The 26708-nt window shown below is 45.2% G+C and overlaps 1 protein-coding gene across 1 annotated transcript; it reads left to right on the top strand.

Moving 5' to 3' along the window:
* Positions 1 to 5558: 5558 nt before the first annotated feature.
* Positions 5559 to 26409, top strand: C10H13orf42 (chromosome 10 C13orf42 homolog). The gene is made up of 4 exons (XM_087435766.1): positions 5559 to 5975; positions 23035 to 23182; positions 25015 to 25255; positions 26235 to 26409. The coding sequence occupies exons 1-4, from the start codon at positions 5559 to 5561 to the stop codon at positions 26407 to 26409; spliced, it is 981 nt and encodes a 326-aa protein (XP_087291892.1).
* Positions 26410 to 26708: the final 299 nt, after the last annotated feature.

Below are 26708 nucleotides of genomic sequence, written 5' to 3'. Positions count from 1 at the left end.
ATGAGATATCACTTCATGCCCGTCAGAATGGCTATTACTAAAAAGACAAGAAATAACAAGTGTTGGAGAGGATGTGGAGAAAAGGAAACCCTCGTACACTGCTGGTGGGAATGTAAACTGGTGAAGCCACTATGGAAAACAGGATGGAGATTTCTCAAAAAATTAAAAATAGAACTACCATGTGATCTAGCTGTTCCACTTCTGGGTATATATCCAAAGAACATGAAAGCACTAATTTGAAAAGATATATGTACCCCTATGTTCACTGCAGCATTATTCACAATAGCCAATACTTGGAGCAACCTAAGTACCCATCAGGGAATGAATGGATAAAGAAGATGTAGTATGTGTGTGTATATATATGCATAATGGAATACTACTTAGCCATAAAAAAGATGAAATCTTGCCATTTGTGACAACATGGATGGACCTTGAGGGTATTATGCTAAGTGAAATAAGTCAGATGGAGAAAGACAGTTACGACTCATATGTGGAAGACAAACAAACAAACACATAGATATGGGGAAGAGATTGGTGGTTACCAGAGGGGAAGGGGGTTGGGGGAGGGCGAATGGGGTAAAGGGACACATACATATGGTAACGAATGGCAGCTAGACTTTTGGTGGTGAACATGATGTAGTCTATACAGAACTCAAAATATAACAATGCACACCTGAAATTTATATAATGTTATAAACCAACATTACTGCAGTTAAAAAAAAAGAAAGACTTAAGTCTTGGCAGTTTCTGCCTTTGCACTGTGGGAAGCCCTGAGCAGCCAGGGCTAGAATTCTAGCCGCCCTGCTGGAGAGACCATGTGGAGAGGGAGAGGCCCTGCCGTCCCAGCTCCCCAGCTGAGCCCTGCCCCAGCCTAACCACCAGCTGAATGCAGCCACAGGAGTGCCACTGACATGCCCATCAAAAGCCCAGCTAAATTGTAGAATTGTGAGCAAATAAAATGATTGTTGTTTTAAGCCACTGGTTCTTGGGATGGTTTACACATGGTAATAGACAAGTGAAGCACTAACTATTGAATCTTACGGAACTCCTACTTGAGGTTTCTAAATGGAATTTTCTCATAATCTCATTCACCACGCCATTTTCTGCTCTAAGTTCTTAATCAGTCAGGGCTACCATATACAGTTATATGGGTCATGCACTGCACCACGGCATCCTGCCAAGAGAGCCAGTGGGGATTGTTTGCCTGGCCTTTACCTAGACAGGGCATGTTTTCTGAATTGAATGAATATGACTTATGGACTCCCAGAGCTCTGACAAAGATGACTTGGTTGAATCAAATGCGAAGCTGTTGACCTGGCCTCCAAGGTCATTTGTCAACTGCCTGCTGCCACCTCCGCTCTCTTCTCCAACTTTCTCCAACCCGGTCTCCCATCCCTCGTCTCCAGCCTCAGCTCAGCGGAGTTACCCCACCTCCCACCCTCAGACGTGCCCATCCTGCCTTCCAGCAGCAGCAGTTCCCAAACTGGGCCTGCGCCTTCTAGGAGAGGACACGAGTGCAGCCACCAACCCTCTGTGGACCAAGGTGCCAGGACAGTTTTCATCTTATATAAACTTCAGGGGATCTGGTGTTTGCTCACAGGCACATTTTTCAGGGATTTCCAGGTGTGGTAAAGTAAGAAGGGATGGCAAAGCCACGTGTTATTCCACTTTCGGTCTTCGTATGTAGAGGGCCAAGCCTGGGGGACGTGAGTTTCTCTGCCCCCGGGAGGGCGGTGCTTCTTTGGACAAAGGTACAGACCACTGCGTCTGAGCCAGGCAAGCCAGTCTCCTGGGGAAATTTTTTCCTCACAATTCACGGCACAACCAGAAAGCAAAATGTTCCAACACGCTGTGCAAATGGACCATCGTGACACGGGATACACGTTGTCGAACTTTGTAATCTTACCCTTCGTTAAATATTCAGCACAGACGATCCGATCTCTTCCTTTGCTCAGCTCCCCCCTTCCTCCTCCGCATTCCCTCCTCCTCCATCCTTCTCTCCATTTTACCTGCCTGCTGGGAAGTGCTGACTCAGAATGGCTTTCCTGTCAGGGACACAGCCGAGGGGATTCCTAGACACCGGACGAACGTACAGATTATTTTCTCTGACTCGGGATTCTTTATAGAAAATACAGTCACTGCCTGGCGGGACTTGAGATGCATGTCCCACGGAGACCACCCAGGTTATACTGCAATGGTAGTCAAAGCACCCAACTGTGGGAGGGGGAAGCGATTGGGTGCTCACCTGACCTGGTGCCAGAAAGGGACAGCGTGCCCGGTCATGTGTCCTCCATGTAGGTGGGCTGTTCAGGACGACTAGCATCTCAGGGAAACTCAGCATTCTTCAGGGCAGCGGGCTAAACTAGCAATTTCTAAGCTGCTCATTATTAAGGCTGGCCAGTGATCTCTACAAATATTGAAGGATGAGAGGCCTGGATATAAAATATTTCCCTGGGACAATAGCTTGGCAACTGTAGGCTGGTAGCTACAAAATAGAAGTGGTAGTAATGATTTTTTATATTATTACAGAAGTAATAATTGCTACTTTTGATTGAGCAAATATGACATGTTAAGGGCTCTCTCTATATTACCTCATTTAATCATTACAACAACTCTGTGAAATAGGTAATATCTACTTTTGAAGATGAGAAGAACAAAACTCAGAGTTTTAATAACTTTCCTAAGCTGGTAGGTGGCAGACCCATGACTCAAACCCCATCTGAGTGAGGCCCACGCTCACATTCTTCCCTCCACTCCGCCCTGCCCAGTGGGACGTGAGCATCACCACATCTTCAGCAGCACAGACTAGGCTCGCCCAGGAGCAGACAGAAGCTCAATCACCCTCCTTCACACCTCCTGCCCGTAACTGCCATCACCTGGCTGCAGAGCAAATCCTCTGGACTGCTCTGCCTCAGCCCTGGGATTCTGCCCTTCGAGTTTGAGAAATTCTGGAATAAAGCAAGGTTTGTTACACTGGGTCACCTTATGTTGATTCTCTGGGGTCCTGGTCAAGCTCAGGCTCTCAATGCCTACACAGAGAGCAGGTCTGGTCTGTGCCGGGTGAGGGGCTCAGCTCCCAGAGCAGCCAGCTCTTTTGCAGTCCATAGTGGGTCTGGCGTGGAGGGGCCAGGCTGGGGGCGAGGACACAGGTCCTTGTCCCTTCCCCACTAGGTGCTTGCCCAGAGTTCTCCATGATGCGGGGAAGAGTCAAACCTGGGGCACCTGATTTGGGATTTGAGGGGCATTTGTAGTGTCCTTGAAACACGCTTTTTAAGACCACAAGGTGGTTTCACACCCGTTTCTTCTAGCTGAGGCCTGAGAAAATCTAAATAAGGTATAGAGGCAGTTGCCATTCGGGATGATTTTTCTTGAGCAGAGATGACAAGTGTTTTTGTAGGGAGAAAGCACTCTATCCCTTCAACTCCCTCAGTAGGAGCTCCAGAGAGAGAGGTGGCTTCAGGGGCTGGTCTGGTGCAGGAGGTGAGAGAGTCAGCTAGCTGGGTCATGGCTGGAGCTAATGTCCTGTTCCTTAGTATTCATGAAGTGCTCCACAAGTGAAGTCACTACAATTTTCTCTCGATTCTCTTCTTAAATCTGGCCCTCAGGAAGAATTCAGCGGGGGGTGGGGGTCGGGGTGAGGGAGCAGAGAGGAGAAGGATATAGGAAGATTGTTTTGTTCTCTTTGTGATCAAGAGGTTAGGTTCTCAGGACATTCTGAATATGATATAGATTAGACTTCATTTTTTATCTATTTAAACTTTTTATAAATCCATGTAGAATAAGTATCATCATAAGCCCACTGGTGCAAGCTACTGAGAAAGGCTGTGTAGTCACAGTTCCTGGATTTGTCTAGGAAGAAATTCTCTCAGCACTTGTCCACTCCTGGTGCTTTGATACTGTGCCTGTGTGAAGCCAGAGAAACACTGGATAGAGACCCCCCCAGGGGACCTCAGAGTGCATGACTTCATGTGTCCAGGGCCCTGCGGGGCAGTGGGACCAGCATACTGGACTTACAGCTGGAGTGCTGGGTCTGAGGACTAGTTTCTCTCCTAACCTCTCCAGGATCACCTTCTTCATCTGTGAATCAAGGACCAATAATGATGGTAAAGGAAATGACACTTTTCTCCCAAAGAAACCTCAACGATTCAATAAATTAATATATGTGAAAATGCTTCATCAGCCCTAAAGCACTCTGCAAATGTGAAGTGTAAATGCTTCTACATATTTGGGACCATCTCACCAGTGCCTAGGAGAATGCCACCCTCAGAGGATGCACTCAGTACAAATACATTTATGATGTTCTTTTATAGCTACATTTTAAAAAGCATGGTTATTGTTCTAGAGCAGGATGTAAACATTTTTTCACTTTCTTTTGTATCACAGACCTCTTTGAATATCTGATAAAACGACAGTCACTTTATCTCTCAAAAAAAAAAAAATCAGGAAAAATAAACCGTGCTAATACATACACCCAATAACATTTTACATACAATTTCTGGAGGCTCATAACCTCCTCTAATGCCCATCTCAGCTTAAGAAAATGCCTCTGCTAGAGATTTACAGGCTTCAGCTCTGAGTGAAGTCTGGGAGACAGACTGTGTGGGAAAATGAATGTCATAATGATGTTTAGCATTTGCCTGAGCAAAATCCTACAGGGAACATCCCTGAGATTCTAATGTACTCAAATGATGCTCTTGAAAAAATAGTTTGCATCTGATTATAAATAGTCTATTTAAATGAAAACGTGCTCAAGCTAAAGAATGGGTCTGCCCCATATGCGTGGCGACCCTAGCTCACTGAGACTTTTGTACAGAAAGTCGTGGTCCGGATATCTGAATCCTTTGGCCCCACAATGGGCGGCTATCCGGTATCGGCTGCGAGGTCTCGTTACCGCGGGGCGAGGCGCCTCCAGGACGCTCGGATGCCTGCTCAGAGCCCAGCTTATCGGGGATCTGAGAGCCTCCTGCCAGCGGCCCTGGCTGCGTCCTATCTCGGGGGACAGGATTTTGCCTCAAGCAACACACTATTTTTGGCTTAGTGGCGTCCTTGCAAAGCAGGATTTCATTTTGGATACAGGGAGTTCAGGACCAGGGCCAGCTCAGCAAAGATGGAAACGTAAAAATCTACACCAAGATCAAGTCAAGCGAGCGAGATCATCTCCAGAAATGGAAAATGAAAAGGAAAGAAAATAGCTGAGCAGGAAAAGCATTGTCACGCTTGCCCCATCCAGCTGGGGCCTTCAATGGAAGAGCGCAAAAAGTATTTGCCCCAAGTGATGCTTAAAGCCAGCGAGGGCGCTTGCTTTTAAGTTCACAGTGCACTGCCTCCTATCTTCAGGTGGCTTATGGCATCTTGGTTATTGGATGTAAATGTCGCCCTCATGAGAAATGCCCAGGTCACCCGCCTGACCGAGCCCACACCCGCCGGGGTTCCGGAGATCGGAGGCCTCCTGGAAGGCAGATGGCAGGAGGCCTGGATGTTGGCTCCTCTACCCCCAGCTAGGTCAAGTGGCGCGGCGCAGGCAGCTGGAAGGCACCCACAGAGAGAAATCGAGCACCATGTTCAGAAAGATCCAGTCCATCTTTAACTCCAGCCCGCAGAGGAAGGCGGAGGTGGCGGAGAGTTCCTACTACGACGGAGCCAGCCGCGCCGTGAGGCTGATCCGCAGCAGCTCCGTGTATGTGGTCGGGGACCACGGGGAGACATTCAGCGAGTCCTTGAAGAAACACAACAGCGCCAGCAGCACGGACACCAGCCTGTACTGCCTGCAGCAGGAGGGGGACCGGGCGTGGATGTGCTCGCGCACGCAGGCCTGCCTGCAGTACTTAGGGGAGCTGCTGGCCCTGCGGAAGAAATACCTCAGCAGCCTCCACGACCTGCAGCCCAGCCGCGCCCAGGCCGGCTCCTCCACCTCCTCCAAACCCTCCCACGGAGGAAGAAAGGCCCGGGGCCAGTCCACCTCCAAAGAAATAAAGGTAAGTGCCGCTGAGAAGCACAGCTTAGAGTCGTTCCAAGAGCCTCTGATGCTGGTTTGAAACGTGGCCCAGCCCCCTTCTCATCCACGCGCAGTTTAATGAATCTGCGGGTTCTGAGCAAGGGCTCAGTCGCCCTCAGAGACTCTCCATTGCCATCTCCCCGGCCTGGGGAGGGGCGGCTAGTCCCGTGTTGATTTTCCCCGAGGGAGGCAATGGGAAGGAGCGGTTAATGCGTCTACAGAGCAGCCTGGGGGGAGGGCCTGGGCTTCCGTGTTCGGCCCAGTCCTGCATCTGTCGTTTACCGCCCACTTCAGGGATGAGATGCTTGTATGGCATCTAAAAATTCCCGGGAAAAGTGAAATCTTCACGTGAAGTAGATGTTTTAACATATATAGGTGCTTAGCCCCGCGTAAGCCAAACAGCTAGAGGATTTGCTCCATCTCTACGTTGGGCCCAGGTGTTTTGGAAACTCCAGCACAGTCTCAGAGAGAGTCTGTGACCCTCAAGGAGATTGCATGACCGCCTTGCTCGGCACCAGAGGCTTCCAGCCCAGCTAGAGCAAGCAGGAAATTAGTGAAAGAAATAACTTGCATTTATCTCATCGTTTACAGCTATCGCAGTGTTTGTATACATTCTCTTTCTTTGCGCAGTCCAATGATGTACCACAGAAGAGCAAGCTGAGGCTTGCTGATCTGATTCCGATAGGACCCCAATTCATTCACTTGCTCATTCCTTCATTTCCTCAGTTTGTTTTTAATGTGTGAGGTTTGAGGCTGTTTTGTCTTAAATCTCCATCAATCTTTGTCCTGATGACTGGACTCTAAGGTGTTCAGAGCAGGCCCATCTCCCCCACATCCTAGCTGTTTCCCCCGTGCAAGCCCCATTAAAGCTGAATGACTGATTGGCCTGCTAGCCAATCTCTGGGGCTCAGCCTCACCCACCTGGTTTCAACTGTCTGCATTTTATCCCAGGAAGCAGCAGCTTAAATAATCATTTTAACTCCCAAAGTTTGTCAGTGTTGGGGCGCATACAGAGGGTCCTACCCTTAGGTCTCAGTACCGACCCTGCGGCCAGGCAGCTGTGGATTTGTGGGCCAGTCACCCCTCATTCAGGGCCACCTCCAATGACAGAAGGGGTACAGGGGCTTCTAGACTCCCTTCCAGCTTGAGTGTCCCGGGGGTCTAGGCTCTGGTTAGGTTTCCTGTATGCACTACAGTGTCCTGCAAAATGGAGCCCTCTCTTTATAGAACCTCCCTCCCTTCGTCCCTGCTCCCTCCCTAGTCAAGCTGCCTGAAGATAGAGGGAGAACTCAGAGGCAGGACAGCCAGCTGTGGCCGTATAGGAATGGGGTGAAGAGGGGCACAGACATGACACAATGTATGGGTTTCCTCAGGAGACACCTCTTACCATGCTGTCACCAGGAAAGAGTTTTAAAATAGCTTTGAAGTCAGTCAGATCAAGGGCTGAATTTTAGCTCTGTCTTTACCAGCTGTGTGCCTGTGTTAAGTTGACCTCTCTGGGCCTCTATTTCTGTAGCAGACAAATGGAAATGAGACTATCCCTTGTGAGGAGGAAGCAAGATCCTGCCTGTGGTGGGACCTGGCACATCCTAGGTAGTCCAGGGCTTAGTAACTCTGAAATGTAATGTAAGAGCAGCCTGTGAACAAGCTGCCCTCCTTCTTCACTCCTAAAGAAAGAGGTGTGTGCTGGGTGTGCCTGAGAAACGATGGGTGCAGTCTCCGTGGCTAGCAAGGTGGCCTGTGGCTGCCTGGCTCTCTGTGCACGGCAGGGGCAGGGGACCAGGAGAGCTGCTTCTTTCTGGAATGTCATCATCTTCCTGCATTGGTAGAAACTGCCTGCCGATGTTCAGATTTAGGGCAAACATCATTTTTTCCCTGACCCCCTGTTACGTGCTGAATTGTGTCTCCCCCAAATCATATGTTTAAGTCCTAACCCCCGCGACCTCAGACGGTGACCTTATTTGGAAAAAGGGTGATTACAGATGTCATTAGTTAGTTAGGGTGATTGCAGGTTATTAGGGTGGACCCCTAATCCAATATCACTGGTGTCTTTATAAGAAGGGGAAATGGGGACACGCGCGTGCACACAGAGAGAATGCCAGTGAAGATTGGGGTTATTCTGCCACGAGCCAAGGAATTCCCAGAAGCTAGGAGAAGGGCCTGGAACACATCCTTCCCTGGCGCTTTCAAAGAGAGCATGGCCCTGCCGACACTGTTCTCAGACTTCTAGCCTCCAGAACTGTGAGACACTAAATTTCTGTTGCTCTCGGCTGCCCCATTCGTGGCGCTTTGTTACGGCAGCCCTCGGAAATGCATACACCCCTCTGTAGAATTAGTCTTTTCTCTTCTCCAACGTTAGTCTAAACGCCTCTCTGTCCTCACATTTGTCACATCTTGCTGTGGTTTGTTAACACGTGTGTCTCCCCTGGTGGACTGCAGGGAGCACGGTGAGCTTGATGAAGCTGAAAGAGGATCTTTTTTTTTTTTTTTTAAAGATTTTATTTTTTATTTATTTTTCCCCCAACGCCCCAGTAGATAGCTGTCTGTCACAGCTGCACATCCTCCTAGTTGCTGTATGTGGGACCCGGCCTCAGCATGGCCGGAGAAGCGGTGCGTCGGTGCGATCCCGGGATCCGAACCCGGGCCACCAGCAGCGGAGCGCGCGCACTTAACCGCTAAGCCACGGGGCTGGCCCTGAAAGAGGATCTTGATCATTTTTCTATCCTCCAAGCATAGCAGTGAATACTTACAGGTCACGTATGGATGCTTATAAACTTTAAAGTCAAATGTTTTTTCTGCCATGGATCAGGGGAGAGTGAGCAGTGTTCCCTGGGCACCATGGCACCATGGCAGATCTCCCTCCCTCCCCACAAATGCCAGGCCCTGGCCTGGCCATAGAACCTAAGTTCCTCTGTCTGTCTCTCTTTTGGGGAAAGATAATGGCTTTTAAACTGTTTTGTTTAAAACTCTCAGTAAGAAATATATTTTAGATATTGACCCAGTTTAGCCAAACACACAACCAAAAGTGTCATGAAATAGACTAATACTTGTTCTCTGTTTGGTAATCTGATGTTTTTCAAAGTATTGTATACTATTCTTGTTTTTTTTTTAACCTTAGTCATGACACACTAAATTTACTTCACAAGCTGCTACTGGGCTAAGACCCACAGTCTCACACCCTGGAGTAAGGCATTCTAGTAGGTCCTGTTGAAATGCTAACATAGCTAAGGCAGGAGGCACCAGGGTGCCAAATGGCCTTTTAGCCCAGCCCCTTGGAGATCCTGAGAGCCTGGAAGGGCAACCCTGTGTGTCCATGGGAGGAGGAAGTGAGGACAGGTCAGAAGGGAGGTAAGCCTGGGGTGAGTGTTGGAAGCCCCCTTAGCCCCTGCATGGTTGGGGTCCTGGCCAGGCCCTGTAACAATCTACTTCTCCCTCAGAATAGGAGGCCCTTACGAAAATGAATGAAACACACTTTTTGCAACATTTTAAAATCAAAACAAACAAAAAATTTGTATTCAGGATTTTTGGTTTAGCGTTGGGCATAAGCTGCAGTTTGGGACTCATCATATTTGGATGGTCAAATGTTAGAATTTCCAACACAGTGCAAAGTTCATGTGGCAGAAGGACAGCATATTTCAAATTGTCCTGTCCTGGAACGTAGAGTTCAGAGGGCAAGACCACCTGACCCCCCTGCCCTGGGCGCTTTGGGTGTTTCTGCCAGGGAAGGGGAGCAGTGATGGTCTCCTCCACGCCTCCCTCCCCTGGCTCCTGTGCCACAGCCCAGGCACAATCAGGAACAGTCAGCAGTTATCCCTGACTTTTCATCATCCTCCAAACCCAACATGAGTATTAGCCCCATTCTACAGATGAGAAAACCGGGGCTCAGAGACGTTAAGCAATTTATGTAAGTCTGTGCACCTGATGAAGAGAGCCAGGATTTAAACCCAGTCTGTATTGTGTCAGAACTCACACTCTTGTCAGTGTATCCACAGCGCCTTTCAGTTAGAAAGCATATTTTGAGCTCGTATAATGTATATCACATGTGAGAGTGTGCGCCTCAGGACTAGGCGAGGAGGCTGCTTTATCCTGCACATCTAGGCCCGGGGTGGGGGTGGGGGAGAATCCTCAGGGAGGTTCCTGTCTCCTACCCTGTGTGGACTCTGCGTGAGGGTGGAGCTCTCCCGTGGGGCTGTGCGGCCCAGGCTCTCTTTGTCCCAGAGAAACTTGGACGGGAAGCATGACCGGAACGCATGCTTTAAGCTCTCCTCTCCACAATCCATGAGTAAAATTTCCCTCCACCTTGACACCTTCTCTTCACATGGCTACCTCTGATTCTGTTTTTAGTCTTGGTCTCTGTAGCATTAAAGCATTGAGTTTGTACTACCTACTTTTGCCCTTCTCGACACGCACGAGGAAAAAAGCTGGGGAAACAGTGTGAGCACAGCTACAGCAGGAATTTCACAGTGGGTAGGTATTGTGTCCTCAAATCATTTCAACAGAAATACTTTCAGACTTCCCAACTCATTCTACAAAGTCTCTGAGATGAGCCACACACCAGCAGAATAACGTAGCAACAGAAACTGGAAAATCAGGAGAGAAAAAACATCAACAGAAAATCAAGACCACTCAAAAGAATATGCAGATCTTACAGGCTAATTCAGCTGCTATAGATGAGCTTTAAATTTGGCTCTGCACTTTCTGGAAGCTGCAATAGAAATAAAGCTGGACTCATTTAAAAATTCTGACTATCTCAGAGGAAGAACCATACCTGTTGCTTAGGGGAAGCAAGAATTTTCCCAGCTTTAATTCCAAAATTTCTCATATGGGACTTGACACAGGGAACTGTGCGTGATGTGGTTTGTAATGCCTTCAATAATATTTTAGTAACAATTAAATAGATATGTCATTCATTCATTCCTTCATTCATTCACCAACACATGTTTATTGAGCACAGGCTATATGTCAGGAACTATTCTAGATACTGGTAAGCAAGTTGGAGTCCCTATCCTCATGGGGCGATCACTCTTGTGGGAGAGCGAGGCTGTAAACCAGTACACGGATTTCTGGTGGTGATTTCTCAGAGCCCCTGCTGTGACAACCAAGAGTGCAGCGTTGCCCTGCCTCTTAGTGAGGGCCCAGGGAATGGCGCCTGAGTACGTTGCTTCTACTGGTCCCTTCTGAACCGGTGGAGAATTCAGATGCCAGAGGCGTGGATGCACCACACATCCTGCCAAAGATCTTTTTCAAAATCCTCTGTTGATGTGGCTCACCCTATGAGGGAAAAATGTCTGTAAAAAGTAAAAAGTTGTCCTATTGTGTTTCTTGCTATTTCCCCCCTCATCCCAGCATCTTGGAAAGCAAATTGCTCCCTCTGCAACGTCCCCTGTTCAAGGGACGTGCCTGGGATGTGACCAGCACTGGCCTCTGCGTGTTTCTCTCCTCATCTGTTTGTTCCCTTGGTGATTTCTTCAAGCTGCTGGGAGGGGCCCTGGGTTATTTGACTTTTATCTTTTCACTCCTCCTCCTGAACATGACTTCTCTTAGCTAGGCTTTGGTTTTTTTTTAATAACAGTTTTATTTCACCTACCATAAAATTTACCCTTTAAAGTGTGTAATTGAGTGGTTTTTAGCATATTCAGAGTTGTGCAACCCATCACCATTATCTAATTCCAGAACATTTTCGTCACCCATTTCAGCTTGTTGCTTTTTTTTTTTTTAGTGATAAAATAAACATACATAAAATTTACTGTTTTCAACATAGCACTTCGTAGCTCCTTAAATGAGTGCTTTTTAGGGTAATGAAGTCTATCACAGTTAATGAATTCTTAAGTAAGCAAGTGCTTTTCTTTGAATGATTTTATATAAATTTCTTTTAAAGAATAATGTATACCACTGGATACCTTTCAAATTGTTAATTGTCAGACAGTAACCAGAGTTCTTCATACTTCCATGAACTTTTCCAAATTGTCATTTATATAAACCCATAATAATTCTTCCAAAAGACTATTAAGCCCTAATTAATATATTTTTAGAGCACTTTACAAAAGTATATTAGTAGTACACTAGAAAATGAATACCTTAAGAGGTCATGGAAGATCTAAAAATACTTCATTTAGGAATTAGGAGAATGTTTTGATAAAAGTGTTGACAATTGTCTCTTAATTTCTTAAAATATAAAAGTCTTTTTAAGTAAAATACTTAAAATTTTTTAAAAATTTACCATTTTAAACACTTTTAAGTGTACAATTCAGTGGCATTAAGTGCATTTACAGTGTTGTGTGTAGCTCACTACTATCCATTTCCAGAACTTTTTCATCATCCCAAACAGAAAGTTCATGTCCATTAAACAGTAACTCCCCATTCTCCACTCCCCATGCCTCTCGTAACCTCTGTTCTTCTTTCTGTCTCTACGAATTTGTCTATTCTAGGAACCTCATGTAAATGGGATAATCCCATATTTGTCCTTCTGTGACTGGTTTTTTTACCTAGCATACTGTTTTCAAGGTGCACCCATATTGTAGCCTGTGTCAGAACTTCCTTTGTAAGGCTGATCAGCTTGGGTTTTGATGGAGGTGAAGAGGAAAAGTTTGAGATTATGCTCTGACTCTGAGCAGTGCTCACCAGCATTTGGGGCCCTCATTGAGGACAGCTCCCCACATTTTTAGGGCGAGATGAACAGGTAAACAGCCAGCATCCCACCAAGAGAACTGGACCATGTAAGTGGACACTGGCCTGGATGTACCACAGAGAAGAGGCTCAGGGAGGCTGGCCGCAGAGCCAGGGCTGGCCCTGGGAGGCAGTTTGGGTTGGCTGCAGCATCCCATGGAACATTGCCCTGATGATTTGGGCTGGACATTTTCTTGAGACTGGATTACCAGTCACCCACAACAGCCACAAGAAACCTCATAAATTTCCCTGTGGATCATCTAGTTCTGAGCAGCATGGGTACCTGTTATATCTACCTGGATGAACCAGCTACAAAATGTACATCCCTCCGTACACACTCCCCCTCTCCTGCCCCAAGTGAAGAAATTCACTTGCTACAAGAATGATTTAAAAAGAACCAATGGGGGCCGGCCCTGTGGTGCAAGCGGTTAAGTGCGCACGCGCTCGGCTGCGGCGGCCTGGGGTTTGCCGGTTCAGATCCCGGGTGCACACCGACTCACCGCTTGTTAAGCCATGCTGTGGCGGCATCCCATATGAAGTGGAGGAAGATGGGCACGGATGTTAGCCCAGGGCCAGTCTTCCTCAGCAAAAAAGAGGAGGATTGGCATTGGATGTTAGCTCAGGGCTGGTCTTCCTCACGCACACACAAAAAATAAATAAATAAATAAATAAATAAATAAATAAATAAATAAATAAAAAATAAAAAGAACCGATGGAATCCTGGAGACTGCCTGCCAAAAGTGATTGATTTTTATTTAAAATAGTTTTATTCAGACAATAGTTAGCTTTTTATTGAGGCCATTCAATCCTGGTTCATAAAATAAGACCATGGCAGCTGCAAACGGAAGAGTCGTTCTTCTCTATGACAGGAGGGTCTGAATCCAGTTCATTGAAAAAGATTTCAAATCCTCTCGACATAAATTGCTCACAGGATGGGAAGCAGGTTCTGGATCTGTTTTATACTGCTGCGAGTTATTTTTCAGATCTGTTGGGAAAGACTTTCTGCAAACACAGTAATATTAAAATACAGGTTTTCTGTGAGCATCAGTTACTGGGGGTTCTCTATCTCTCGGCCCATATCTGGTTTGCAGAGTCGAAAGGCAGTAAAAATTCATTATGAGCTGCAAAGAATATTCCATTATGCTTGGCAGAGCTCTCCACAAGATGACAGACAGTAATGATTGATAACAGAGCATATAATTCCTGCAGCTCCTCTCAGTCGAGCCATAAGATGGGTAATTATATTTCCCAATTCGTCTTCCAGGCACCTGCTGTTTGCTCAGCCTGGAGACAATACTTCCTGTTCCCTTTTTCCTCTCCACCACATCTCGTTCACCTGGCTAACTTCTTGTCTTTTTTTTTTTGCTGGGAAAGATTCGCCTTGAGCTAACATCTATGCCAATCTTTCTCTCTCTTTCTCTTTTTTTTCCTCCTCAAAGCCTCAGTACGTAGTTGTATATATTCTAGTTGTAAGTCCTTCTAGTTCTTCTACGTGAGCTGCCGCCACAACATGTCTACTGACAGACGAGTGGCGTAAGTCCGTGCCCGGGAACCGAACCTGGGCTACTGAAGCGGAGTGCCTCAAACTTTAACCGCTGGGCCACCAGGGCTGGCTCTAACTTCTCTTCTTTTGAAAGACAGCAGGGAAAGCACTTCCCAGGAAGCTTTTTCTCACAATTGCAGTCTAACACGGTGGGCTTTCCTCCTCTCGATGTCTGACGCCGCCTCAGCACTCAGCACCCAGTGCTAATTGTCTCTACATTCGCTATTTCTGCTGCTGGCTGTGAGCTCATCATGTGGGGGCACCATGTCTTATTTATCTTTTTAAGTCCAACCTTTAGCACGGTTCCAGGTACATAGTAGATGTTCAATAAACCAATCACCTGAGAAGCTCCAACTGTAATTTAAGAAGGAAACTGCTACAAAGTTTAATGGAAGATCTGCAAAAGTAATAGGTCTGTGGTTTTCAATGAGTGGAAATTTACCTTTGTTTTCACTGTAGTAGAATATAATTTGAGTATGTCCATAGGGAATCATAGCCTAATAATTGAAAGATCCAGTGTGTAATGGATCAGAGCTTACCATCAAAAGGATACTTTTTTAGGTAAACTTTTTTTTCTGACGGTAAAGTTATATTTGCTCATTAGATGAAATTTATAAAACACAAAAAAGTATAAAGAAGAAAATAAAAACTTATAATCCTACCATCCAGAGATAAGCACTGTAAAATGTTTAGATGTATTTTCTTTCAGTCACTTATTTCCTGTGTATTTGCGCATATATATATATATATATATATTAGGATTGCGAGACAAAGTAAAGGATGCCTACTTAAATTTGAATTTCAGTTAAACAATGAATAATTTTTTAGTATAAGTATGTTCCATGCAATACTTGGTATATGTTTATATTAAAAATTTATTCATCATTTATATGAAATTGAAATTTAACTGCCATCCTGTATTTTTATTTGCTAAATTTGGCAACCTTAATGTATGTCTATGTATAAATTTACTAAATTTGGCTCATATCATATACTTTTTATAATCTCTTTTTTCAATTAATATTATATATCGTGAGTTCTTTCCTATCTCATTAACTAGTTTTTGAAAGCAAAAGTTTTAATGGCAAAAAATTTTACAATTCACATTCTTTAAACAATTATTAAAAATTATAGATAAATACATCTTAGTCTATGTCTATAAGGCATTTTTTAGCAGTGATTCCTAGAAGTGTGATTTATGGGTCAAAGGTTAAGTCACTCATTTTAAAGATTCTTTTACATTTTGCTTTCCAGAAACATTTTACAATTTATACTTTCATTAACAGTGAATTAGAAAGCCATTCTCATTGCACTTTACCAGCACCAAGTATTGCCATTAATTTTAAAAGTTTCCTGATATAATAGATAAAATTGCATTATTTTATGGTACTTTTCTCTGATTATTGCTTGAGCAAAGTATGACCCTTTTATTTTATCAAACCAATGTGTACTTCTTGTTTAATGGATTGTCCATTCATGTCTTTATAAATTTTTCTTTTGGTCGTATTAAAGATTTGTTATTTATTTATATGGACTCTTCTAATATTAAGCATATGAACACATTGTCTGCCATATGTGTTAGAACTATTTTCTCCAAGTTATTATGTATCTTTTAATTTTGACATCATCTGATGTTCAGATGCTATTGATGTAGTCAAACATATCAATTTTTGTTTTTGATATTTCTTCCATTGCTTTCATGCTTAGAAAGTCCTCGTATGTCTCAAGGTCAATTACATATTTGCCATTTTTTCCTTTTTTTTATAGTTTCATTTTTAAAAATGCAACCCTTTTATCTATCAGCAATTATTTTGATATGTAGTGGGAAGCGAGAACTCAACTTGAATTTTTCACAAATAGCAAAGTTTCCCAACACTGTTTGACAAATCCATGCCTTCTCTCCTTGGATTGGGATGTTTCACTTATCATATGTGAAGGTTTTATACTATGATTCAAGGATATTAATTCAATTCCATCAGTTAGGCTTCTAACAGTTTGATAAATGTGAGTAAAAATTTTTCATTCAGTGTTTTGTTAAAGTAAGATGATCATTTAGGTGACACATAAGGTGAAGAGTTACCAGATGCTAGAAAAAGAAATAATGGTCTTACGATTACAAAGCTGGGAGAAAAAAGACTAAGCCTATCAGCCTATGAGTCTATGACCTCTAATACCAAAGACAGAGGATGCAGCTCTGCTCCCAAAATGATTGTGATGTTTAGTTATAATAGGTAATATCAAGGTTTAGTTATCCTAGAATTTCAGGGAAACCTCTTCCTTCTTTTTATCTTTGTGCTGATTTTCTCAGCTCTGTTGTCTATTTCACTGATTTTTTTCTTTAGCTCTGACAAGTCTACCACTTAGCTTAACTATGAAAATTTGTATGTGAGTATGCGTACAGCTATATTAAAATTTCAGTGACTATATTTTTTTCAAGTTGTTTGTTTCTCACATCTACAGTTCTTGTTTTGTAAACTCCTGCTCTTTTTTCACAAATCCCTATTTAATAATGGCTTCACATTTCCTTAGGTGCTGTAATACAAAGGGATAACATAAGTCTCACTTTGGACTTGGTCTTGAATAGCCATCCTAAGGATACCAGAAGGCAAAGAGGATGTTTCGGTCAGAGCTTATAACGTTTATCCTGAAAAGCTTCTTTTGAGGATGTTAAATCACTTGTGAATAAATCTGAGGTGTTTTGCATTTAATTTCACCCAGCTGAATGATCCAAGGGAAAACGATCTTCCCAATCCAGACCAATTCCACATTTGATCCTGGAAATGTCATTACCAATATTGACATTCAGATTTCTAGGTATTATTAGCTCAAAAGAGTATTACCAGTAAAAAATAAGAAGTATAGAGTTTCATAAGAATTCAGAATTTTTGTAAAAATTCCTTAAAATAAGAAGTATAGAGTTCTTAAATTTGCCAAGTTAAATCCAAAAGTATACATTAGCAAACTGGTTGCAGAATATAAACATTAGAATATAAGCATGTAGGTAGCATACGTTCATTCACTCAACAAATAGTTATGACTCCATGCCAGGCGCTGAAATAGGTGCTCCACATTCACAGATGAAAAGACAATCTGTCTGCCCTGACGCAGCCCATAGTCTGAAGCTGCAACTCTCAGCATCACTGCCTGAACCACACTGGTGTGTTGAGTTTCCTTGGAAGAGAAACACATAAAATTCCAACCAGAATGTTGGGAATTGTGTATATTGTACAACCTATCTCATGTATGCAGGGCTGGCAGTGAGTATCTATTAAAAGAAAGTCATGGGGCCGGCCCGGTGGCGCAAGCGGTTGGGTGCGCACGCTCTGCTGCGGCGGCCCGGGGTTCCCCGGTTTGGATCCCAGGCGCGCACCGGCTCACTGCTTGTCAGGCCATGCTGTGGCAAGCGTCCCATATAAAATGGAGGAAGATGCGCATGGATGTTAGCCCAGGGCCAGTCTTCCTCAGCAAAAAGAGGAGGATTGACAGATGTTAGCTCAGGGCCGAACTTCCTCAAAAAAAAAAAAAAAAAAAGAAAGAAAGAAAGTCATGTCTGAGTGTTATTTGCCAAAGCTATCTCAAAGAAGAGGTTAAGGACCACTGGTCTAGTGAGGCAATGAGGGTATAATACAACGTGCCATAGTGGACTCTCCACACAAGGCAGAACATGAGCGTAGAAAAGAGGGGTCTATGTCTGTCTGCTGCCATCAGTGAAAGCTTCAGAGAGGAGGTGACATGTAAGCTGGCCCTCTGAGGAGGTGGGGATACTGCCAATAGAGGAGGTGAGAAGGAGGCCAGATGCTCAGGGGTGGTTCTCTTGGCTTTGCGTGGGTTTAAAATGTCCTCCTACCCTAACCTCTGACAAAACATTGCTATTTACAACTGGAAGTTCAATTTGTGGACTCCAGATCCCTTGCAGACAAATACTGACAGAGTCCAGAGGAAAATGAACAAATTGGAGAAGGAGGCAGCCTGGGTACCCAGAGGGCAGGTGAAGTCAGGCAGGATGGCAGCTGATAGGAAATGCAGCAAAATATCATAAACTGCCTTGAGGGACTCAGAAATTAAAATTGGAACTATGATGGAGTTTGGTTTGGAAAAACGCAAAGGGTTCTTCCATCTGGGAGGAGTAATCTGAGACCCAGGCCTGGTCTGAGGGGATAGGACAGGGAGGCTTGGAAAATGATAACCCTAGGGCCATTGAAGGTTAAATCTGAAAGCCAAACTGGAGTGGAGTCGGCGATGCAATACAGATGCTTTCAGAGAAAGTTCCTTCTCCCTGGGGCTGCTGTGAGGTTGATGGCAAAGGAACATGAGCCGTGTGAACCTCAGGCCTGACCAGGTGCAGCAGGAAGCAGGCTGCATTACATGCAGCCTTTCCGAAGATTAGTTAAAAAGTTCTGGGGTAGAAACAAGTCAAGATTGGGAGGGAAACAATCCACTTTTGCCTGGAGTTCTGAGTCCAGAGGGGGAATAATATTTCGGATCTTACCCAGAGGTGCTGATGCCTAATGTCCCATTTTGTTCAACCTCCTCTTTGTGAAATAGATTTTCTGTGATGTTAGCCTGAGCCTGGAACGCTGAGCCTCAGTCAATGCAGCTCTTGTGCTAGTGGTCTCTGCTGGAGACCAAGAGAATGTCGTAGTAGAGATGAGAAAGGCCCATAGAAGCTGTGGGAAGGCAGAAAAAGCTAGAATCAGCCTGGGTTTAAACTAGGACCTGAAAAGGCCCAGGGAGCCTGGACTTGTGGCTTAGCCTAGGTACTCGGAGAAATCATCACAAAATTCATTTGGAGATATTTAAAAGTGTACTTTGTAAAGTACAATAGAAGCTCTGTTAACAAATCCTGCTTAACTGACTTGCCAGATCACTTGATGCTTACCATTCTCTCTGTAAAACATATGCATAGCAAGCTGAATCCTTAAAATTAGAAGCCTAATCCAAACTAGGGTATTATTGGGAAAATGCAAAATGACATATGTGTAAGCACTAATTGTAATAGCAAAAGATTACAGCAACCTAAAGATTTCACAAGGGGGCTATAGTTTGTTTCTACAGCATCTGTACAGTGGAGAGCTCTGCAGCTAAGACCAGGGATGTGGAGGATCCGTATTCCCTACTAGGAAGTAATCCTAGGACACAGTGAGTGAAGAAAACAATGTTCACAGGTGGATATTGTATGCTACCTTTTGTTTTTTAAAAAAGTGAGTAAATACAAATATAAATATACATTTACTTATATTTTCAAAAAGAAATGATGGTGAGATAAACAAAAAACTTGGTGTCTAACCAGAGTGAAGTCTAGCAGAGATGAATGCCAAACATTAAACCCAGGAAGCAAACAAAGCCACATGAACACAAGCAGAGGGAGTGCCCCCCAGCAGGTGATTTAGGTCGAGTTTGGGGGCTGGGAGGGAAAGACAGATGTTGGGTGCACCCCTGTGGGCGGAATGCTCTCATAGCCCCAAGCTGGTAAGGAGAGAGGCACAGAGGAGGGATGGGGTCCTGTCCCTGGCCTCTCTGCAAGCCGAGGAACAGGAAGGACACAAGGAGTCTGGGCCCCGAAGTCCAGGAGCTCTCGTCCTCTTTCTTCAGTGACCTGAGTCCTGTCCTCCTGGGTCCTGCCCCATGTGTCCTTGGCTTCCAATCCCGTCTGTTCTTGCAAAGCCAGGGAATAAGACTGGTTATTAGGATTTGCATCCTAAACCGGACCCTGAGGTGGGGATTCATGGGTGCCGTTGCTGCCTCCCCCATGCCTGGGTCCCTGTAGAGTGGAAGTTCCCAACTGCCGTGTGTTGGAATCACTTGATTATCTGAGTTAACTAGTCTGGGAAAGGACCGGGTATAGATATTCTTTAAGAGCAGCCCAGGAGATCCTGATGTCCAGCTGGGATTGGGCAGTGCTGTTCCAGAATCACCCCGACGAGGATGAGGGAGAGGTGGACCATCCCTGCCACCGGGCCGAGCTCTCAGACTCCTTCAAGGGGTGGTGCTTTCATTTGCAGGGAAGGAAGGCTGAGCGAAGTATGGAAGGAAAGCGATTGTTTATTCGTTTTTGTTTATTTATGTCCCTACCTCATTCCATGAAGGGTTTGGGGGGAACTGATGAAGGTAATAGGGTTGGCGAGGGAAGCTCTCTGTTGGGATGAGACTCGGTCACACAGGTATGTATGGGTCAGCCACAAATAATGTCACCAATGTGTCACCAATGTCTCACTCTCCAGCCATACCAGGATCCAAAAGCTCTTCTACAGAAACAAGTTTTATAATAGTAATGTATTGATTGTCCAGGTAGAGGCCCTGGAGGTGGGGCCTGGAAGAATGAACTCCTCAGTGTTGGCTAAGGAGCTTACTAGTGAGTGTCTCTGGGTGTGCCCGGGATGGCAGTCACTGCCAAGCATAGCAGAAAGGGAAAGGTATGGGAGGGAGACCTGAATCCTGAATCATAAAGCTTCAAGTTTTGGAAACAAACAACATGTTTGGCTGTTTGGAATAACCAACAAGTGTGCAGCTGGAAGGGCTATTGTCTGCTAGCTTCTATGGACAGCAAGTTCAGTGGCTAAGGTGATGATATATATGCTAGTGGTTTATTTTTTTATTTTAAAATGTTATCCTCAGAGGATAACAATTAAGGAGATTCGGGAGATTCACGAGAGGCCACAGTATAAAGGGCTCGTGTAGGCTGCTCACTGCTTTCTTAGCTTTAATAGTTAAGACACCAAAGTTGACTCTCTTCTAAACCCTTTAATAAATGAAAGCAACCGATGGAGGCTGCTCTGAGCTGAGGGCCAAAGCCTGCTTCCCAGAGACACTGAGGGATGAATAGCTTAGATCAAATTGTTGGGTAACTCAGACAAAGAAGAATGTGATGCCCACAAGCAAGACCAAGACCCTGGCATTAAGCCAGAAACTGATGGCAGTTGCTACTAGAGACTTAGGGTCATCCCCCCATGTAGAGATGGGTTTTGAGATGCAAAAACCTATGGACCTTCATTCCTATTAGATAATATTCATCTTTCCTTGGAGGCTCCGTCCAGATTTTATGGCTTTCTCTGTTCTTTGTTTCTCTCTCTTCCACTTCACAAAAAAAGCTCTAAAATGCTGTAAACATCATAATAGAATTAGGTTAAGGATGAAGGACCACAGAGTCTAGAGGAGGGAAACAGCCCAGGAGAGGGTGGTCTTCCTGGAGAAGGAGCTGTCCCAGCCAAGTCTTGATGGATGAAGAGGAGTCAACCAGATGAGACATTCAAGGCTGAGGGACCAGCCTTGGAGAGTAAAAGAGTCTGGACTTGTCTCCAGGGATGAGCCCTCCTGTCATCTGCCTGCAGGAAGGATGCCTGGTGGCGTGGCCTGCTGTGCTCATATGGACTTTCCACCAGGCCCTCAGTTGTTCAGTCCTGCATCCCATTCCCAATCCTTGGTGTACTTGGTGTTGCCAAGTCTGGAGCATTTCTAGTTCCCAAGTGTCAAATTGTCCCTGTTCTCAGCTGATTCTCCCACCCACGATGCTCTGGGAGGTCAGTTCCTCTGCTCTGTTATATCGATTACCCCTCTGTTAGTTACATCAATTACCCCTCTGTTACATCAATTATTCCTCCTCAACTGCTTTCCAACCACCAGAAGATTTTGGAAATCTCTCTTTCACTGATGGCCTCTCTTGTTCTCTTTGTCGTTAGGGTTTCTACTTTTCCCCCTCCTTGCTTTCATTTTAGTGGGCTCTTTGAAGGGGGAGGGATATAACAACACGTGGATAGTTTTCCACTTTTAACAGAAAAGATTCAGATGTATGTTGTAGTTCTTCAATATCTTCTCTAAGAAAGCTCCTTACAAATATAAAAGGAAAAAAGCCTCCATTGAAAATGTTTTCTAGTAGTATAAAATGCATACATTTCACCAAAATCTGGTACATACACAGAGATGTCATCCTTTTATTTCCCAACATGCCAGTCTGTAATCCTTTTTAATACCATCCTACTTTCAAAATGCCCACATAGAATAAGAGAACTCTACACATAGTCAAAATAGCCCAGGTTAACACATATTGTCCCCTTTTGTTTTCTCATTCAGTTCTCTCATTTCCTAAATTCCTCAGAGAGCTTTTTATTAGTTCACATGTTGACTCTGTGCCTTTCGTCGTGAGTTCTCCATTGAAGTCCAGCATGGTGTTTGAACTTCCATGTCAGTCACCGTCTGTGGGCCCTTATGAAGATGGTGATGATGAATGAGGTCACGAAGGAGAACGAGTCAGGACAGAGCCCCGGAACCTAGTTAGGCACTCAGTAGACTTTATTAACTCTATATTTTATTATTCCTTATATTTCTCAAACAATCATACTAATTCCTCTTCAATTTATTCCATGACTTGAGTGCAAATTTGGCCACTTTAGGTACTGACAACTCTTAGGGAGCATTTCCAACATATTTTGTCCTTTCTTTCCTGCTGTGAGCATCTCATCACCTACCTAAGGAACTGTACAATCCCTATTGGGTGTCTATCAGCAGGAACAAGGCCAAAGAAAGACTAAGTATTTTGCCTAACGGTCAATAACAATCCTTGACCAAAAAAGAGGCAGATCTTATCATCCTTCCTCTCTCCCTCCTTGAGAGAATTGGAAATCCATTGACCTGTAGCAATTGTGGGTCTGGAATATCTACCTTCCTTCCACAGGGCACTTATTCAAATTTACCTTTTAAACCCTGTGACTTTCTAACTTCACATACATTTAGTTTCAGCAACATTTAATCCTTTTTGGTGGTTATGGCTTATTTATGTGAGGGCGCTCCGAGGCTGGCTCAGGCAGCTCTCTCTCCTCCCCTTCACCTCTAGCAGAAAACAACCCCAAAGAAGTACTCGCAGTTCAGCACAGATGTGGCAGAGGCCATTGCCTTCTTTGACTCCGTCATTGCAGAGCTGGACACAGAGAAACGGCTGCGGGCTGCTGAGGCAGACCCACCAAATGAAGACGTGGACTTCGATGGTGAGTACCGTCCCCCCGTGGCAGAAGGTGGGTGGGTTGGGGTCTCTGGGGTGGACTTATAAGATGGGCTATCAGGAATCCCACCTCCTGATTACAGGGAAACTCACATCTGCAAGCCGGAGCCTGGCCCTGAGCTTGTTCTTCTCCTCGGGGCCCTTGCTTTAGTTGTCCCTGCTGCCACGACCCCAGACTACCCTTCCAACACTCGGGCCATATTTGGATAAAAACTCCTTCCCTGTGGTCCGGGTGGGACTATTGTAAGACTCCCTGAGGGACACGATAAAAGAAAGGGATTAGGTGGGGAGTTGTTGTTATGTGGATATACAGATAGACAGAGTTTCAGTTTTGCAAGATGAAAAAGTTTTGGAGATCTGTAACTCAATAAGGTGAATATACTCAACACTACTGAACTGTACATTAAAAGATGGCTAAGATGCTAAATTTTATGTTATGTTTATTTTACCGCAATCTTAAAAGAAGAAAAAGGAACAAACTGTATTTAAATATCCAGCTTCTGACCCTACCTGAGCTAGCTTGGGCCTGGGGTAGCACTGTCTGCTGTACTTGACTTGACCCATCACCCACTTTGTCACCCCTCTGCACCCCTCCCTCCAGCACTCCCTCTGTGGCTTTCATGGGCCACCACTCTGCAAGGATGTGAAGGGCAGAAAAGGGCCAGGGTGCCTGCCCAGGCTCAGCCAGGATCACTGGAGAGAGAGTGAAGTGAGGGTGATGGCAAGGCTTCTCTCCTTGCCAAGGTGTATCACTGGCTCTCTCTTGGTGGAGAGCAAGAACTCAACCATGTTCCTGAGTGGAACCCACTTTTAAATTCCATTACTCGACTGTCAGTTTCTTTAATCTTTGACTTGCTCTCCATGGTGTAATTAATGATGATTTTATTCAGGGGTTACTGGCCCCTGGTTACTGAGGTAACAGCTTTTGGTACCAATACTAAATAATTCTTGAGTGTTTATATGATGCTCAAAGGATTGCATTCTTGTGGCTTGTTGTTCTGGCCTTGATCGACGTGTATCTGTGAGGTTCTGGTTCTCATTGGGTTCGGTGGAGTTTCACAGAAGGTTAATCCCACTCATTGTACCCTGCAGGGTAATCTGCCTGCCCTCCTTCCCCACCACGGCCCTTCAGCCTCTGACAAAGAACAGCCCTCTCCTCGGGAGTCAAACCTGGGGAACCCAGGGCATTTGTGAAAGGACAACAAAATCTACTGAGGACACAAGTGTCATCTTCACAGTTATAATTTTTTAATGAAAATGACTATGATTTTTCTCTGGTAGCAACAGTAACATATGTTCATTGTAAATCATGTAGTCAACAACACACCAAAATATAAAGAAGAAAGTAAAGAATATAACTTGTAATACCACCACCCAGAGATAATAATCACTGTTAACATTTTGGTGTATGTCCTTTCAAAAAGGTTTTAAACATACACACACACACACACACACACACACACACACAGAGACTCAGTTTATTTTTTAAAACAAAAATAGGATCTCTGTGCTGTTATGTCATCTGTTCTTTTCACCTAAGAATTGACAATACATCGTGGGCATCTTTTCAAGTTTGTAAACGTAGATCTACATCCTTATTTTTAACGGACACACAGTATTCCATTGTATCCCTACACCATCACTGCAGAGTCAAATCATCCCCTCTGCTTGGCTCTCCAGTCCTTTCTAAGAATTTGCTCTTATAAATATATGCATTTGTTGTGAGTTCTCAGCCTGCTTCACCCTCTCAGTTGCCTTCTGCTCCTCCCGATGGCGATGGCGAGTCCTCCTCTCCTGGTCCCTGCCTCTCTCTTCCAGTGGCCACCAGCTCCCGGGAGCACAGCTTGCACTCCAACTGGATACTGCGGGCGCCGCGCCGGCACTCCGAGGACATCGCTGTGCACACCGTGCACACGACAGACAGCCAGTTTCGAAGGAGCACGGAGCGCAGGACCATTGGCACTCAGAGGAGACTCGAGAGGCACCCCATCTACTTGCCCAAGGCTGTGGAAGGGGCATTCAACACCTTGAAATTTAAGCCCAAAGCCTGCAAAAAAGAGTAAGTGCTTGAGCCAAATAGCATAACCAAGATGCTCTCAGGTGCTTCCGACTCTGGTGGTGGTTCTTGTGGTGCCTTGAGATCCCATCCTAGATGGAAAAATTATTCTTGTGTATTTTTTGGGAGGGAGGTCCTAGTTAAAAAAAATATTTTTTTATGATCTATACACATAGTCTAGCCTGGGTCACTGCTGTCACCACTCCTAACTTGCTTCAGCTCTGGATCTGCCTCCCTTTCTTTCTGGCCCACTTAGCCCTCACGCTTTGGGCCATCCTCTCTTGTTGTTTCCCTCATGTGCCACTGACACACTGTGTGCTACAGATTTTAATGAGAGTTTGGAGTCGAAGTGGGCTTAGCACCAAGAGGGAACATGATCAAACCATTTAGACGCCCCTACCTTAGAAAGGCATTGGCCAGGCTCAGATGGAGAACTTCTTCCTGGTTGGGCCCCACATGGCCATCTTGCCACTATCTCTTGCCCTCTCTCCCTCTAAGTCCTCCTCTCCCAAGACTAGTTACCATCTCTAGCCTCCACATTCCTGTAACCTACCCATTCACAGCAGTAAGTGCTCTCTTGCTCTGGCCAACCCAGGCCGTGTGGCAGGGACCTCATTTTTCACAACAGAAGGGCCTATTTAGGCTCATCCACCTGTTTTTCTTTGTTTCTGCAAGAGCCATTCAACTCTGATGGATTAAGCGGTTTTCTAAAGAGCATTTTCCTCCCGTAATAACGGACCATGTACTGAACATATTAAAAACAGGACCCAGCCCTCATCACCTGTCTTTCCCCTTCAAGGCCAGGCTGAGGCCCAGCTGAGGTCCATCCATAGCCTCCATGATGACACTGCTCTGTCCTCCCCAAGGCCCAGCGCTGGAGGAGCATCTAATGGTCTCCGTTTGAATGGTGAATCAGAGCATCCCTTCTCTGTGCAGCTGACCAAGCCAAACTTAAACCCTCTGCCTCATTCCTCCCTTCCAGCCTGGGGAGCTCCAGACACATCCTCTGCAGCTTCTCGGGAGAAGACATGGAATGGGATGCGGAGCTCTTTGCGCTGGAGCCCCTGACATCTCTGGGGGAGGACCACTATGAGACAGAGAACCCCAAAGGTCAGTGGCTACTTCGAGAGCAACTCTGGGAGTGGACAGTGCCCTGACTCCTCAGCCCTTCAGCCTGCTTTCAGCACAGCATGAGGTATTCGGTAGAGTTAAAAATGGAAATCATAACAAAGTCAAGCCCATGAGCACACTGCCTGCTGGTGCCCAGTTAGTGCCAAATACACCTGCAGACTCCCAGAGGACCCGCCTTAGGAGACTTCTGGAGCCTGGCTTACCCTGGACGGGCAGGTTAGCAGGTGGTTACAGCCTGGCTGGTCTTCAACAGCAGAAGGAATGGAAGGCCTTGAGTGGGAGTGTCCAAGCTCACTCCTTGGCCTCCCCCGGCCTGTTCCTAGTT

Source organism: Ceratotherium simum, chromosome 10, assembly GCF_057802395.1.
Source record: "Ceratotherium simum simum isolate JZ-2026a chromosome 10, ASM5780239v1, whole genome shotgun sequence".
NCBI lineage: Eukaryota > Metazoa > Chordata > Mammalia > Perissodactyla > Rhinocerotidae > Ceratotherium > Ceratotherium simum.
This window is presented reverse-complemented; position numbering and strand designations above follow the sequence as displayed.

Bases quoted from the DNA above. Each gene is read 5' to 3' on its own strand.
- C10H13orf42 (XM_087435766.1), top strand. From the start codon at position 5,559: ATGTTCAGAAAGATCCAGTCCATCTTTAACTCCAGCCCGCAGAGGAAG. The intron at 23,183-25,014 runs GTGAGTACCGTC...TCTCTCTTCCAG, and splicing joins TGAAGACGTGGACTTCGATG to TGGCCACCAGCTCCCGGGAG. The intron at 25,256-26,234 runs GTAAGTGCTTGA...CCTCCCTTCCAG, and splicing joins CCCAAAGCCTGCAAAAAAGA to CCTGGGGAGCTCCAGACACA.